Consider the following 17,035-nt stretch of genomic DNA (forward strand, 5'->3'; position numbering starts at 1 on the left):
TCTTCCAGTTGCCTGTTATCATCTAGACTAGTGTGATGTGCAGAACAGTAAAACAGAAGGCAGAATCAAAGGAACATAAAGTTACAGGGATCCTGACAGTGTCATCTCGATTCCCACTTGGATCTGCTGCCTTTTAAGTTTTGTGTGTGCTCTGGGGGTGTGGGTTAGTGGGCATGCAGGCAGCCCCACTGACTGGGCTGCTCCAAACCCCCTGCACCATTGGCATCAAGCTGCTATCCAAAGTGGTCCAGGGGTCAAAGGCAAATATCTGGCCTAAGATTTAGGGCAGTCAATAAATTCCCTACTCTGGAAAACTAGTTTAATGTGAGTAGAGGAAAAAAAGAGGTGGAGGAAAACAAGAGGAAGAGGCTAGTCTTCCCAAATCTGAAAATGAGTCTATTCCTGTGCCTGTGCATAGGCATGGCTACCAACAGATGAGGAAACTGTGTGCAGAGTTGTCTTTGTGTGGGCGTATGCACATGCAAATCCTGCTGCATCTCAAAGTGTACACCAGCACCTGGAGGCCAGAAAGGAAGTACAGAAACACATCCTTGGTTCCCCAGTCCCCAAACCTGGAGAGTACATTGGCTTACCCTAACCCTGCCTGAATGCTGCACATGAGAACCAAACAAGGCACCAGAGAAGAGAGGGACCAGGACACAGGCTTGTGATTCCCAGCTGGCTGGAAGTGTGCCATTAGACCCCACCAGCCGACACAGAGACACGTTTTGTGTCCCTCTGGTGAGGCACTAACCACCACATAGCCCCTCGGCACCCCAAAGGAGGGCTGGGATAGTCTGGCTGCTGCCTGGGTGCTGGATTGCCCTCTCCTGGGCAGAAACAGAAGGACCCACGCAAGTCAAGGACTCGCACTCTGACAGCTCAGGAGGAAAATGTCCCTTCATTTCAGGGGAAAGCATGGGTCTGGTGGAGCAGAAGGGTGCATGTCCCCTCTCTCTGCACCCACCTCTGTGATACCAGTAGCACCTTCGAGTAGCCAAGCTGCACTACGGTAGAAGGACCAAAAACCAAAAGCAGAAACTTCCAGGACAAAAGCAGGGAGCAAGAAAGGATGAACCAGAGCAATTTGTTCATCTGTCCATGCTGGAGTACATGGCACAGCCTGCACCGGGAGAGATCCTGTGCTGCCACTGCCCCAGCATGCCAGGAACACCCCTGCAACACAACCCTGCCAAAGACACAACCCTCGCCTTGCCAGGCTGACAATCAAAGCAGTTCTGAAGGCTGCACTATTTTTAATAACTGCTTAGTAGTAATAATAATAATAAAATAATAATAATAATGTAGAAAAGCAATACAGCTGAAAATAGGTGTAATTGCTGTATTTATCCTTAGTATGTGTTGACTGTTAGTCTCTGTCAGAAATCAGGTTTACCAGGATACATTTAAGGTGGTTTGTAGCTATTGAAAGACAGTAAAGGAGAGACTGATCTAAAGACACATAGCATATAAAGAGATAAAAACTACAAGTACTTGAATATTGAGAATGCTCAAGTAAGATGTGTTTTTTTAAAAACTTACAGCACTACATTTTCCAACTATCCTTTGTTTATACAAAAGCCAAATAGTAGTGAAGACTTCTCATGGAGTGGCCTTAGGTAAAAGAACAAAACTGTTCTCCTGTGAATGCTCAAGAGTGACTAAATGAAATATGCTTATCAAAAGCTGGGATGCACAATGAAGAACCACCAGCAATACCCAACCATCTGTAACATATACTCAACTGCTCAGCTCAAACACAGATTTTGACAGGCTTCAGGTTACTTCCATTCATTTCTACAGCTATAGAATAAAGTGTACCAGATGCTTGCAATTTATAGCAAAAGCAGAACCTGTAATTTGTTTGCATTAAATATTAGTACATTAAAATAAAAATATATTCCAGAAAACAGTATTCTTTCACAGATAATTTGTGGACAGGAAACAAAATTAATCTGTTCAATCCATTGTTAAAAAAATTACTGAGCTCAGTGTACACTTCCAGACTTTTTACATATAGATCACCTTTTATTTTTGTTGTGATAATTTTCATTTTCTGTCATTAATGAATGATATGATTGTTTTTATTAGAAGGGTTTTTAAAAAATCCAGAAGTAGGTGCCACCAAAACTACTGTATTTCAGAGTTTGTAGTGTGGCAAGAAGGGTTCACATCTTTTAAATGCTTCAGGCTTTTTGCAGACTCAAGCCTACCTTGCATAAATTACGTATAATTATAATTCAATACAAATGAAAATTCTAAGAATTCTCTTCCCCTATTTAATCCTAGTAAATTAGAGTTACAGCTCCAGCACTCACTAGTGATGCTAGAAGTACTTCTAAATTGATGATAACACAGAAGGGATTTTGAATGTTTTTGAGTTCTTCAGTGTACACGTCTTTGTCCTCAATCAAAATGTATATTAAATTTTGTCTGGAAACTTTATGAATGCTCAGCTGAAAGCAGTCTTTGAGCAGCCTGCCCATGCCTGACTGAGCAGTCTGTCTGCTTTACTCATCCAGTACCTGCATAGTACCTGAAGGAGACAGCAGGGGAAGCAAACATGGAACAAACTTGAAGTGGTGAAAATCTTACCTTGATGTTACATTGATTAGCCTTTTAAACCCACCAAGACAGAGCAGACAAACTGACTTACCATCTCTGATTAAGCTGTGGTAAGCCAATGCTGTGTGTTTTAAGTGTCCTCCCTTTGTGCCATTGCAGTGGGATACTGGTCTGTAGGCGCTCCCAGCTGCAGTCCAGCTCCTCAGCTCACAGGAGACTCTTGCTTTAAGCCTGAGTGGCTTCATTTTGCTCCTCACCTTGCTGTCACTGTAGCACCTGAGTGGACAGTGGACTTGGGCAGCCTCCACCTACCCAGCATCACACCTGGACAATGTAACTGCAAAGTACTTTGTGACGATGTGAGGAGGACTACTGTTAAGGGAAATAGGTGCTGGGAGGAGAGTATGAGGTCTAAAGTGTGACATATTTAGCTCTTGACCTCCAGGGAAGCTTCTCTGGGCTACAAGAGCTTCAAAAGACCAAGGAATATCTGTCCATTGACAACATCTTCCAGACTAGTAAAACAGCAAAGAGATTTAATATACCTTGGTTTTGTTGAATCTCTGAGGACACAATGAAGACTGCTTTCGAGAATCCAGCAGTATCAAGAATACTTGTGTCTTGTTTTGTTCCATCTCCCCTTTTCCTTCATATTGCACATCCCTGCCCATAGCCCCTTTTGGAGCAGAATTCCTTTTCCATGAATCATACATGCCTTGGTAGCTTCCCACTCTACATATTTGGTTTCCCCTCCCCCACCCCCTGCATGGGGCTACACACTGCTGAAGTTTGGGGTGGATTATCACTGGAGACTGATGCTGGGAAGGACTGTTTGAAGCAACTGAGATTCTCCACTCAAAGTGCTCAGCAAGTTTTGCTGGGAGTGTTTTCCCTGAAGAAAGTATGAAGAAGTGATGCTGAGGATGGTGAATCTAGAGCAGTCAAACAGGGGAAAGAAAGGGATGAAATTCCTGTAATTTGCCTTTTGCAGCCATCTCCCAGCGGCTGAGGAAGAAAACAGCCTTCAGCAGCAGAGAAGACAGTGCTGCGGTTTATAGCATTGGCAGACAGCCAAAAAAAAATCTCCAAAGAAGTGGGGGAGGCTGCAGGAGCAGACTATGGTCTGGCAGACTGACCCTCCAGCAAAAATCAGACAGGTCAGGAGGGAGGAAAGGGCTTGAAGCATCTGAGCTCCTTTCTGATATTCTAGTTTCCCTTACAGACAAGCTAAATAGGAATTAAATGCAGGTGGCACAGCTGCTCAGCTTTAATGTTTAGGCAATGTTTTATTTCAAATTTCTTTAGTCTCAGTCCAAAGCAAGAATCATGATAACTACCCTTTAATATAGTAAGAAATAAACAACACTAGGCTTCAACACACTCTTTAAGCAACCCTTCCTCCCTAACCTGGGTCTTAGAACAGATATGTGAATATGAAAAAGAGATTCTCACTTAGGCTAGAGATTCACCAGAGATGTTCATTTTGGCTGGCTTTTCCTACCTGGAAAATCTTAGTATTCCTTCTACATAACCAACTCCACCATACCAATTTACCTGTTACACACCTCACCCACTGCTCAACTTTCAGCACATTTCAATTAGTTGAAAGATTACTTTTTAAAGGACTCAACTGGGAGCACTCAGCTTTGGAGGCATTTCAGTGGCGTGCTAATTAGCAACTAGCTGACTGTCAACTTTTCTTCTTCGAAGAGAGGGTAGGGTTGGTGATTCCCTTCTGAATTACCTGGCAATCAAATACATGTTGAAATTTATTCATTAACTTATAGTAATCATTCCTAGCTTATTTGGCAGTTTTCATCTTCAAAGCATTTTATAAACATTCATAGAGTCACTGTCGTGATTAACACTGAGAAAACTGTGCAACCTCCTGCATATAGGTCTCTGTCCCTATTTTACAGGTGTGGAAGGTAAGGGAGGGGTGAATGACTGAGGAAGTCAATGATAGAAATGTAGTTATAGGAAACTATGACTTATGGATTTGCATTTGGATCTTGCACAGAAGAGATATACATACTAAGCAGAACAAATCAGGGATGGACAGGAGAACTGGTGTGAAAGGGAATGATGCATGGAGAAATTCTGTGCCTGATACCAAGGTGGGATTAATTTAAGAGCAATCTGGAACTTGTAACTATGTCTTTACCATGTAACTAAAACAAGGTCCCACCAAAACCAGGACTGCATTCACCATGTTGTTTTGAACCAACTGCTATACTTTACTACAAAACATGCAGTGCTACTCTGTTTTATTTATTTAGTTATTTTAACACAAAGTCCCAACCAATTGCTTAAATAAATGTATATTTTAAAAATATTATTTACTACACAGATTCTTTTTAAGTATTTTATTTCATGTTTATCATTCATACTTCATTTTTTGTAAAGATTTGATTATAAGCATTTTGATCTTAATTTGATCTTAGACCTTTGCGCTTGCAAAACATAAGCCCAAACTTGCCAGGAAATGAAAGCATGCAGGATATGATCCATTGAGATTCTGGATATCACTGTTTCAGGTACTCTTTCCACTGCTTTGGACTGTACATTCAATACATGAAAGATGCAATGAGTTACCTGTATGCATATTTTGTAGATGCAACATAATTTTTTTTTTAATTTGGTCTTTAAAATTTAAGTACATGTTATCATTTTAAGTTTTATAATTTGAAATGTTACCGTGCTCTGCAGTGCTTGAATTTTGCCAAGCCCTTGTACGGCTGCATAAATGTGAGTGAAGTAACCAGGAGTTTTGCTTGGAAAATCTGATTATGCTGCAAGAGCAAAATGTTCCAGCGCATGAGGACGAAAGACTGGCGGTGCCTCTCCTTTAAGTGAATAATGAGTTTGCACAGAAAAATAGAGGCTAAGGAAAATATATACTAAATACATATTTATCTACTCTATGTCATAGATTCTGTTCTTCTGACATCTCATACCTTCCTGGTATGCTACTCAGTGACCTATATGCAAACAATGACCAAAAAAATGAACAGGTATCTAATTCAGTATTTAAAGCACACCAGATGCATTTTAAACAAGTTTTGCATGTACATATTGCAGAGAGCACAGAAAGATATTGACATCTCTGAAGAAGAAGCAGATCTGAACTCCCTCTGACCGGAAACTTGGCCCAGATCAGGAGCTACTGTCTCTCTCCTGGAGACAGGACACCACCAGGCAGCAGCTCAGTGGCAGCACTGCATCTCCCAGCTTCAACCCTCATTGCTAGCTTTGATTTCTGGTTCTAAGAGTGCATTCTGCTCTCTGCTGTCTGCTGTCTTCCCAGCATCATTCCATTGCATGTATTCTCCAGCCATGCCATGGTGGGATTTTACAGTGGTGCACTAAAATCCCACCATTTTAACAAAAACACAATGTTTTGTGCATGAAGTACAACAGCTTGTGGAATTCTAGTGCATTTTCCCATTTCTCTTTGCTTGTGGAGTTTGAAGTTTGAAAGTTATTGATTAGAAAGTTTGGTTCTAATTAGACAAACAGAAAAAACCTTCAGAACACTATTTTTGCTTGACACCCAGGGAACTGGCATAACACTCTGTAGCATGTCTTCTTCAGTGCCAGTACCTTAATAAATATTGCCTTGATTTCAACATCTGGTTCACATTAAATTAAACTACAGATGTGAATCCAATAAAGATAGAAATTTTGGAGGGAAGATAACGTTTAACCTTTAAATTAACCAGCAAGACATTTGTGTTAATTTGCAAAAGCAAAAAAAGCAAGCAAAATTATCACAGGACCTACATGTCTTAGCTAGAAAGGGTAGCACAACAATGTCTATTATTTTAAAAACAACTTTTAATTGTTTTAACAATATCCATAACGTGATATGAAATTCTGGACTGAATTCAGGCATTAAGATTCTAAGTCACAATATTCTAGTTTTTTACATTTTTAAACTGGTCATCTTAAGATTTGAGGAGAAGAATAAATGAAAGTGTGTGAGAAGGGACATTTAGTCAGATAAAGAATTATAAACATAACAAGGACAATTACAGGACATTTTTACATTAATAGCATGAGCACTGAAAATTTTCTAAGTCTTCATACAACCTTTGTACTTCATGTATATACAAACATTATAATCACACTCTAGTTAGTAATATGCATTGCATAATCAAAACCAAGGAGGTGTTCACACAGCTGGAGTTAGGTCTGCTCTGAAATATGACATTGAAAAAAACCCAAACATTTAAACCATTTCACATTTTGATGAACAGTTTCAATTTTCTGAACTTCTTTGCATTATGGGCCAGACCGAAGTGTTTGCCAGACACAGTTAAGGTCACTGAGCGTGTTTTAGTGAAGTAATTAAAAGAACAGTGGGATGGGGGTGTCAGGGCAAGCACATGATCAGTGTGTGTAGTCAAGTTCATGGAAGGATATACCCATGAGCTGAGTCCTTGCTGCTACTATTCCCTTTGCAAGGTAGATGGCAGGTACTTTGTATATGATCTTCAGTCACGCTTCCATTTGGTGGCTCAGGATTCTCTATATAGTTTTAGGGAGTACATCTGATAACAAATAAGTCAAAAGCAATAATAGTTGTTTTTCGTATTCAATACTTAAGCTTCATTTTTACTAACTTGTACAGACGAAATATTTAAAATAAAGTCCTATTGTTGATAACTTGTCCAGACTAATTTCTGTATGTTTACTGCTTTTACGTCATCCACTCTTCCCAGGTCTTAGTTGTAAATATATGTACTTTGGCACAAGTTTAAGCCTTTGATACTTTGGAAATCCTAAAATTCTAATTCAAATTGATGTCCTTGATTCAAAACAATCAAATTGAGTCACCGGGAAAATCTTTAGGGAAAAAGCAGGCTTTTATGTAGACAGAGATTCAGTGTAGTCATAGACTCAGTGAGGCAATGAGGCTGTAATAGAAAAAGGAGATACCCCTCTGCCTCATCTTCCAAAATTTTTATTTACATATATTTTGGATTGTCATGCATCTCCCATGACCATTCTTCAAAGAAACTGCTCATTATGATAAAGAGTTAAGAGGTGAGACTGAGAGGGGAGAGTGGAATAGTAAGCTGAGTGTCTGTATTAGCAGCCTTGAATTTTTACAGCGTACGATGGTGCTAAATGAAGTTTAACAACCTAAAATTTAAGTTAATGGTGTTTCTTGTAAGAAACTGGCATATATCATGCATACAGCTTGGCATAATTTATTGCTAATTTCAGAATGGCATTTCTGTAGGCATATTGTGGGCAAATCCTATTCCTACACATACCATAAGAGCATGGGATCAGTGGAACCCAGTGGTGTGTATCAAGGCAGACACACTCTCCAGTGTGTTGGTGACACTGATTGCCCAGCTGTTCAAACTGATGTCTCTCAAGTCACACATGTCAGTTCCTGAAGCCAGGTCTTCTTCTGCTGGCAGTGAGGTAAAGGGGCAGACAGCACATCCCATCGTTCTCCCAGCACACAGTTAGAGCATCACTGCAAGGCTCACCCATGGGATCCTATCCTGCCTTGTAGACATAATCTTCATCATACATTGGTTAATAATCATTCAGCAAGGGACCACCGCAAGGGACAGGCTATTTCACAAAGGTTGGAAAGTAGAGTTCAGTTCAGCCAAAGGCATAGACACAAAATGCTTATTTTGGTAAATCCTAATGAAGCTGCTTCTTCATCATCATCATCCTGTGCTGGGTCGAGCATCATCATTCTCCCCATACAAGCTCAACTTTTTCTTTTTCATCTGTTCTGTTTAATTCCCAATTTTCATTTCCTTCTAATAGTCCATTACTTACAACTTATCCTGAACCAGAATACTTCTATTTCCCCTTCAATTTCAGATATTTCTGAAACACCTACTAACTCTTCCCCCTGCCACTGTTTTTAGATCTCTCCTCCTACCCAACATCTACTCTGTTTCAACACTATTCCTCCATCCCTCGTCAACATTTACTCATCTTTCTTCATCCCCTTGACAGGTCTCAGCACTTCTGGCAAAATGCTGGGGGAAGCTGCAGCACACAAACCTTGTTTGGTCACAGCAGCCCAATGATGTATTGTGCGTCATCAGTCCCACAGAAACCCTGAAGGACATAAATATGGTAATGGCAGCCAGCCCAGAAGAAGATATCAGATCTGCTGGTACTCTGCCAGGGTTTTGTGGGAGATCAGGAAAGGTAAGGGGGAGTACATGAGAAATCAGAGATAAGAAACTTGGGATTATATGGAAATCAGTGGAAAAGGGAAAAAAAGTTGGCCTTTATGGTTTTGTTTAGGTTTCTGAAAAGGCAGTGATTTAAAATTGAATAATTTTTTTTATAGGAAAACAAAGTGCTGCAGGTTAAAGTTTGATACCAGGTTCACTGTCAGCGTGAAGATATACTGAAAGTTTACTCTACTGCTATTGTGATCAATCATCTGAATTTAGGTCACAGTAGCTTGAAATATGTATTCAAGACTTGGATATAGCCAGAGGAAAGAGAGGAGGCAATGGTGTTCACAACAGGATGTATGTGATTTGTGGTCATCCCCATTTAACCCAGAGTTATGCCCTTTCAGATGTTCAACCAGCTCCAGCTCTACTCTTAAGCCAAGTAGGTTACAGGCTTCTGTTTCTCCTGAATACAAAAGCTTAGTGGTGTTGAGGGGGATGCGTCCTATCTTGTATATTGTTCCTTCATGAGAATTGATCCTAATTTTAGAACCCTTTAATAATTCACAAATAACAATGACTTAATCTTACATCAGTGATTGAAGATCTTACATTCAAAAAGTTCATTTAACAATATTGCCCAAACTAATGTAGAGACACACATTCAGAAGGCTCAGATGAGTTTCAGACAAACACCAAAAGTTTTGAATTGTGATTTGAGTTTAAAATCTTGCCTTTGCATATTTCCTATTCTTGGTGAAAACTGGACAAAGAAATACCAAAATAAAATGGGAACATTACATCAAGTAATTAAAAGCACATGAGATCACATAGTTAAGAAAAATACACGGCATAAGGAAGTTTTCCATTAGCTCTTGCAAGGCATCAGTTACTTCTGATTCCAGGTACATGTCTCAGCTGTCCTAAGCCCACTTTAAGATTCAGGTTTCTAAGGGATGTTTCTTATGGCCAGGCTGCAAGGTCCTGCTTCATCTGCACAAGATCGAATGCCAGATGACTGCAAAGCAGGAGAGGACAGGCCCCAACATGGTTTCAGTTTGCTCTGATCCAGGCTAGCTGATGCACAGGACAGGACGTGTTCTTCTGGTCAGCTTAGACACACTGTATTTACAACTGTCCTTTTTTACAGGTAATCATTAATTTTACACCATCAGTCACTCATTTTCACAATTCTGTGTCTTTTATTTTCCCTTTTTTTTATTTTCTGCAGCAAATGGTGTGTGTAATTTACAGACAGAAGTTGGTATATTAAATACTCATAATTCAGTTTTGAGTGTTATGAACGTTTAATAAATCATATCTTTTTGAGCAATGTTCAAATTCAGACATTCAACCCCATATTATTGAAAGTTAGTCTCCATTACACTGTGCAGTATATTCCAGGTAAATGTAACATGTATTGCCTGATTGACTTTAGCAAGTCTTTATAAAACCATGTTTAAAAATCAGGTCAGGAATACCTTAGACTAGATCTGTCTTTCTACGTTACTTGGTTGGGTTTTGTTGTTGTTGTTGTTGTTAGGCTTTATTTTTTTTATTTTTTTTTTTTTAATTTGACCAGCAGAAACCTGGTGTCCTCGGCCAGCCATCATTATCCCTTGGACATTGAATTCTGCTGCTTCTTTTATGTTCTATATTTGACTCTGCAACTTTTCTGGAGGGAAGGGCAGAGCAATGTCCCCTTAAATATTGAGCTATAACCTCGTGTTTATGGCAATTTCCTAGGAGCTGTGAACCCCCTAAGCAGAAGAAGGAAAAAAAGTTAGGTCTCCCACTTTGTAACCCAGAGCAATTGAATAAACAACGGGTGGAGGCAGCACCACTCCATATTTATGTGGAGACAGTGAGACAGTGAAACACATACCAAGAGAGTGTTGAATGTAATAATCAAAACCAAGAGTGGCATACAATAGACCACCCAAAACACAGCTGTAACAGTTTTTCAGCTCTGCCATGGAAACAGTGAATAGAAACAACAAGTAGAATAGTTTTGAAAATAACATTTCTACGTTTCAAAGTAGAATCTTTAACCTTGAACCAACTGGAATAGTAGTTAGAATCTTTTTTGCGGATATAATTTTTGGTGCATGAGGTCAGCTGTTCTAACAGCACTGGAGAGGCATAGACCCTAACAAAGTGATAGGTTAGAGGGCTGTGTAGGAGGTAGTTATGTCACAGAAGCTGCTTCAACTGGATATTTCCTGGTGTTTAAAGAAATGCATTCAGAGGTAATTGCTGTCAGTACTTAATCAGAACAACCATTATTTTATATCATACAGATATTATTAAATTTAAAAATATGTATTTAAATAGTTTTGAAGTATTTTCCATTTTCATTCAGCTCAAGAAATTATGATTTTCTTAGTAGCAAAAACACTTTGTTCCAAATCTGTGAAATTATGACCAGAGTAATTTAGTAGAATTTCCCTAGCAGGCCTTTGGTGTGCCAGCCTTTAGTGTGCCAACCTATAGATTTGGGAGATATGCACTAAGAAAAGGTCCAGTTAATCTGCACCTTGGAGTGGTCATAGCTGAGATTTCCAGAGAACTTCTGCAAGACTGACCATGATCCTGTGGGGTGACATGTGGGACCATCTCCTGCCAATGCTGAGTGTCAGTACTCAGGATTTTCTTATCATAGAGGAAGGTTCTTTAGTCCATGTGGGAATTTTGACAGCCCTGTCATATAATATTCACTACACTTCATTACACAAAGCTACCCAAATAAGAAATTATCTTTTTCCTCATGACCTCTTCTAGAAACTTCACTGGTATAATATACCTCTGAAATGGTATATATACACCTCTTTCTATACTGACAAATTCCTCTGCTATGTAATAGGGCATGAGTGCTTCTAGTTTTGTATATGAGCTCCAAAACATAGCAAGATTAAGGCTAAAATTTGCAAATTCCTCAAGTTTGGAGTGCCTCAGTGATTAGTTACCCAGCATTAAATACATAGACTTGGATTTTCCTGGGCTGTTGGTCATCTGCTGCTCCTTCAGATTTCATCTCCGGTGAGAACTGTCAGTGCTTCAGATACCAGAAGCATAGCCAAGAAATTATATTAAATCTTAATAAAATAAAGTTTTTCGTTTGTCCAGGTTGGAGGAAATATTTGGAAGCATCAGGCAGAAAGACTATCACCATGGGAAATGACTGCGTGATGAAATCCTTCGCCACAAAGTGTAAAAGCCTGAGGTGCAAATTTCTTCTCTGAACCAAATGGTTTAAACCCAGATCTTCTCAGTATTAGTTGCATAGGGTGGTAGCATGCCTTTCCCTTATTTGAAAAAAAAAAAAAAAAAAAAAAACCCAAAAAAACCCCCAAAAAAACCCCACACCAAAATTCCCTGTTGAAGTGAGACTTTCCATCCAAAGCAAGGGTGAATCTAATTAGATTTTTTTTAAGTTTTGTATGGCAGCACTTTCCTCTGACACCTTTTTTCTCTCCTACTCTACCCAAAATATTTGACAAAAATAATCAAAATCTAAACTAATTCTTACCCTAAGCTTGATAGATGAAAAAGTATTTTCAGAAGGCAGAAGGAGAAACAAATTCACTTAAGTTTTGGTGAGCCATATAACTGCTAAAGACTATGTGCCATCTTCCTGCTGTCCTTTTGCTCTGCAAGAGCAGAACACTGCCTACCTATTGACTCTGGTAAGTCATAATGCTGGGAGAAGGGCTCCTAATGCTAGCTTCATGTATTAAAAATCAACATTCCTCCTTTGGAAATCTCCCAGCCTCAGCCCCACGTGAGGTAGAGACTTGAGGAAAAACTAGGCTGCAGAGAAGGATCTTGAATCCCAGCCTTAGTGGAGCTACTGTGAAAACAGGCAGAGTTTAACAACTCAAGGGTGTTCAAGCTGTTTTCCACATTTGAAGACATTTAATGGTGTTCTAATGGGAAAAAAAAAAAAAGTAAAATTTTGGTATGTGATGTATGGCCTATGTGTGGCACTATGACATTTAGGGACAACAGTGCTGAAGAAAAGAAAAAAATATATGGTAAGTTAGGCTTATTTGTCTAGTAATAGAAATCTATAGCAACAGGGACACAAAAAAGCACAACATTTATCCACAAATTCCAGATTTAATAAAAATGTAAGGGCTTTCCTTCCCCTGTAAGTAGAGGGAAAAAAAAAAAAAAAGAAAAGGCAAACTTTCTCCTAAACTTGTGCTCTCTCACCACCACAATCTCAATCTCCAGTGTGCACACATAGCTCATGTCTGCCTCAGAACATAAATACACAGCAGTGCAACATAAGAATTAAAATTAACAGATGAGTCTAAGGAGTGAAACCAGCTAACAAATGTATCTTGTTAGACTTCTGTCAGAGAACAAGATTTTTATCAGAAATGCTGTTTTTCAGAGGACACCAGGATAATTTCCTCCTAATAAATTTCCATCTTATTGAGAGCAGCTAAAGTTCTGCCAGTCAGAGGGAATCTCCCAGGGGTATGTCTTATGCAGCTCTCCTACCACTGGATTAGATGTATGGACACGTTTTAACATACAGTGAGCCCAGAGTACCTCTGAAAGTGTGTTTAGGTATTAAAAACACACAACAGTGGTAGAAGTTTGCCTCATTTTAAAAAAGATTCACTACTTTTTTTATTGCAGTCTTTTCCCCTGAATTCAGAGGAAATGAATGTGCATAATTCCACATTCCCTGGAAGGCAAAAGGCAAACATTGGTCTAAATAGTTTGTGGTGGTGTTTTTTTTAATTTTCATGAATCAAAGCTTATTTTTTACTGCATCTTCTATAATTTTTTTATAAATCTCTTTCCTTTCCCTTTAAAAATATTTAGAGAAAAACTAACCGTGTGTCATAGGGTATTAGCTGATTAGTTCATTCAAACAGTGCTAATTATAGGTTTAATTGCTTAAATGTGAAAGTCATTTATTTAAATTAGCTGCATCAAACATACAGTATGCTCAAAACCTGAAACATTTTGGTAGTGGGAACCAGGGTTATATACTGTAAACAGAACATGCAAAATATAAGATGAGAAACAATGTGCCTCTATGTACTGATCGGCAAACTCATTTAAGCCCCAAACTCCCTCCTCCCCTGCCTCTAGGGTCAGAAAACAGCCTCATTTGAACAATGACTAATGGAATGCACTGAAATGTGTGAGGGTTGAAAGGAGAAATACTATTCAAGCCAACAAACTCATTTCATTTGTGATTTAGAGGGGCGCTGCACCTTTCCCCTGAACTCCTCCTCAGAAAGAATGAATAGGCATCTCAAGGTTATGTAAAAATGGGTATTTTGGGTGGAAAACTGTATTGGTTTTTAAAATAATAAATGAAGAAATAAATAAAGGTTTGTTATGTCATAAAAATACCGCAGGGAAAAGATGTTTACACCACAACAAAAAGGTGGTCAGAGCTATAGTGACTAGAACAATGACAGAAAGAGTATGTTTGTGAATTAAAAAATATGCTGTATTAAATACGCAGCATGAGAACTATGATCAGAGTGCAAGAGAAGGGCTCAGCCTTTTAATCGGAGAAAAAATAAAGGAAGAAAAACAAGATCATTTTAAGGAACAGAAAACATTAGATAATTAACAAATTGAAGAATGCCTAGCTGCCAATCCCTCCATCTTCCTGTGTTGACAAAGGAATGCATATAGACATACACATTTATATTTTAAGAAATAATTTTTTTAAAAAGGAACAAAGAGCTTCAGAAGAGCTAGATTCCCGAGACATATCAGTTTTCGTGTTCTGTAGCTCTCTTTGGTCTGTAATCAAGTTGTATCTGAATGTTATTGCATTTTTCTAAACCTTCAAGTTGATATTAAGCCCCAGTTTTCTCAACAACATTATGGAAGTACAAACAGCAGCAGCAGCAAAGGCTGGGGGATGCAGAAAGCTCCTCTTAATTTAATAAGGGTTTTTAAACCGAACGCTATGCACCATTGACTATGCAGGAAAGCTATTTTTTGCTGCAAAATTTCCCAGCTCATGAATATCCTTGTATGCTTCTCTGTGCACAGCCTCTCTCTGTGCCCCCTTTTCCTGCTGAGAGGGTCATATGGCCACAGGAGAGCCTGACCCCCTGTTTACATTTCACTGTGCAGATTACACAGTGAAGAATAATACTACAGCTGGTTACTGCTTACAATTATTTAATTAAAAAAAAAAAAAACAACCAACCACCACTTTAAAAGCTGAATTTATATAAATCCATCTGTCTCTCTGTCTCTTTCTCTTTCCCCACATACGACTTGCTATTTATTTTTTACTTGTAAATTTGCTGTACTCATTCATTACAAGCTTCCTTTTGGATGGGGACAACATTTGTACTTTTGCTCCATGCAATGCAGAGCCTTAGGCTGAAACAATTAGGAAGTTAAAAACATTGGGAAAACATTACTGTCATATTTTATATAAGAAAAGTAAGGCAGAAAGAGGGTGTAATCCTAACATCATGTAGCAGTCAGTGACAGAGGAAGAAATATGCTCACATGCATAAGGCTGAGCCAACAGTTTCATCTCTAATTTTTAGAGACCCCTACCCTCCTGGCACACAGTGGTAACCCCACCGAGAAGCGGGCGTGAGGATGGCTAGGGAAAAACGCAGTTAAGCATAATAACCCAAGCAAAAAAAGCACCAAAAAGACAGTATTTCAAATTTAGAAAGGAAGTCCTTGGTAGATTTTGCTGAGATTAAATCTAAATTGAGTGGATTTCCAGTGTGATCAGGGAACAGCATGTTAAGGGAGAGAGCTGGAGACATATCCTCAGGGGATTTATGTGGTTATACCTCCAGATGATCCCAGGGCAGTTGGAAAATGAGATACAAAGGGCTCTATTCTGCCCTCATTTGCACAGCACTTAACTCTGATTTTCATGCCGTTTAAACAAGAATGTCATGTAAAGTGTCTTGATCATTGAAAATGGTGCCAAATACGTATTCTCCCCTCAAGATTACTGCATGCAATTCAGATCATGGGATATTTACATTAGTCGAGCTGGCCTTTAGAAAATAGGTACAAACATTAAAATAGAGGTTGTGAGGAAGCTAATCTAAATTGGCCTGTTCCTCAATTACTTAGCCAATATAACCATGTAAATGAATTTCTTTAGCAGTTTTACATTTGTATTTGCCAGAGCAAACTGGTATTTATATACTAGACATACTTCATATAAATTTCGAGGACACAAAAGAAATGCTCAGAATGCTATTGTTTAAGACTGTTATCTACTTTGCTAACATATGTAGTTCTATAGCGTTGCCAGAAAGATGAAGGAAAAGGAAGTGTCACGTCTTCCACACATTATATGATATCATGGTAATATGTCTCCTCATATTTAGGTGTTTTAAAAGCTTAGGATTTCCCAGTTACAGAGAGTTATGTTGCCCTCTGGATAAAAGATGAAGAAATACATGGCAATGCTGACTTTTAGAAGGAAAACTATTACACAATGTAATAAATACATGGTATGTTAGTCCCTAATTAGCTCTGCTGTTATATACTATGAACAGGCCTGTTTTATCTTATTGCCACTGCTATAATCCTCAGGCACTGCAGTGATCGTGGGACAGCCAGCTCATGGGTGTTATGGTATGTTATAATACTCACGGTCACGTTTCAGTCACTGACTAATCTTATTAAACACCATGCATAAATCAAGGTGTGACACCAGCAGGTATGGTCCTACTCTGGATAGGGCTGTACTTTAAAAAAGCCCATTAGATTCTGTGAAGGCACATGCTACAGGCATTCTTGAAAATCATAGACAACAATGAATGCAAAAGGCAAGAGACAGTCACAGGTCTCTTTTCCACCTTTTATTGACACTTCCTCAGACCCAGTTGGTATTAAATTTAAGGTGCCAGGTAAAAGAGCCCAACAAAAGAATCCAGGAAGTTCCCTTGTCCAGCTTTGTGCATTTCCATTATTGACCTTAGATAGTGTAAACTGACCTGAGGGATGGGCATTACTCTGAAGTTGGCTCAGGCTCAACTGGAAACATAGCAAAAGCCCTCATTTACAAAGTATGAATAAGAAGCAAAGTTTCAAGGCTCAAACTCGTGCTCAGAACGTGAGGAGGAGCCTTTAATTATTCAAGAACCTCTTCAATACATACTTCAGTGCATTTCAGTTTATGACTAGATTTTTAAGTAGTTCATTGCATATTTGGCCACCAGAATCATGTTCTGTTTGAGAAATAGAAAGGATAATGCAACAGAACTCAGAACTATGTGTTACAGCCTCAGAGAAGTATTTTTGTGCCCCTCTGTTTTCAATCTCTATGA

General features: G+C 38.9%; 1 protein-coding gene across 8 annotated transcripts in view; it reads right to left on the bottom strand.

Annotated features, from left to right (window-relative positions):
• LDB2 (LIM domain binding 2) overlaps window positions 1-2,825 on the bottom strand; it is a 219,228-nt gene extending 216,403 nt beyond the window's left edge. For all 8 annotated transcript variants that reach the window (XM_068188727.1, XM_068188725.1, XM_068188726.1 and 5 more), the window contains exon 1: window positions 2,596-2,825. In XM_068188727.1, the coding sequence (XP_068044828.1) occupies window positions 2,596-2,810 (215 nt within the window). In that variant the 5' untranslated portion in view covers window positions 2,811-2,825. The remainder of the gene's footprint in view (window positions 1-2,595) is intronic.
• Window positions 2,826-17,035: the final 14,210 nt, after the last annotated feature.

Source organism: Anomalospiza imberbis, chromosome 4, assembly GCF_031753505.1.
Source record: "Anomalospiza imberbis isolate Cuckoo-Finch-1a 21T00152 chromosome 4, ASM3175350v1, whole genome shotgun sequence".
NCBI lineage: Eukaryota > Metazoa > Chordata > Aves > Passeriformes > Viduidae > Anomalospiza > Anomalospiza imberbis.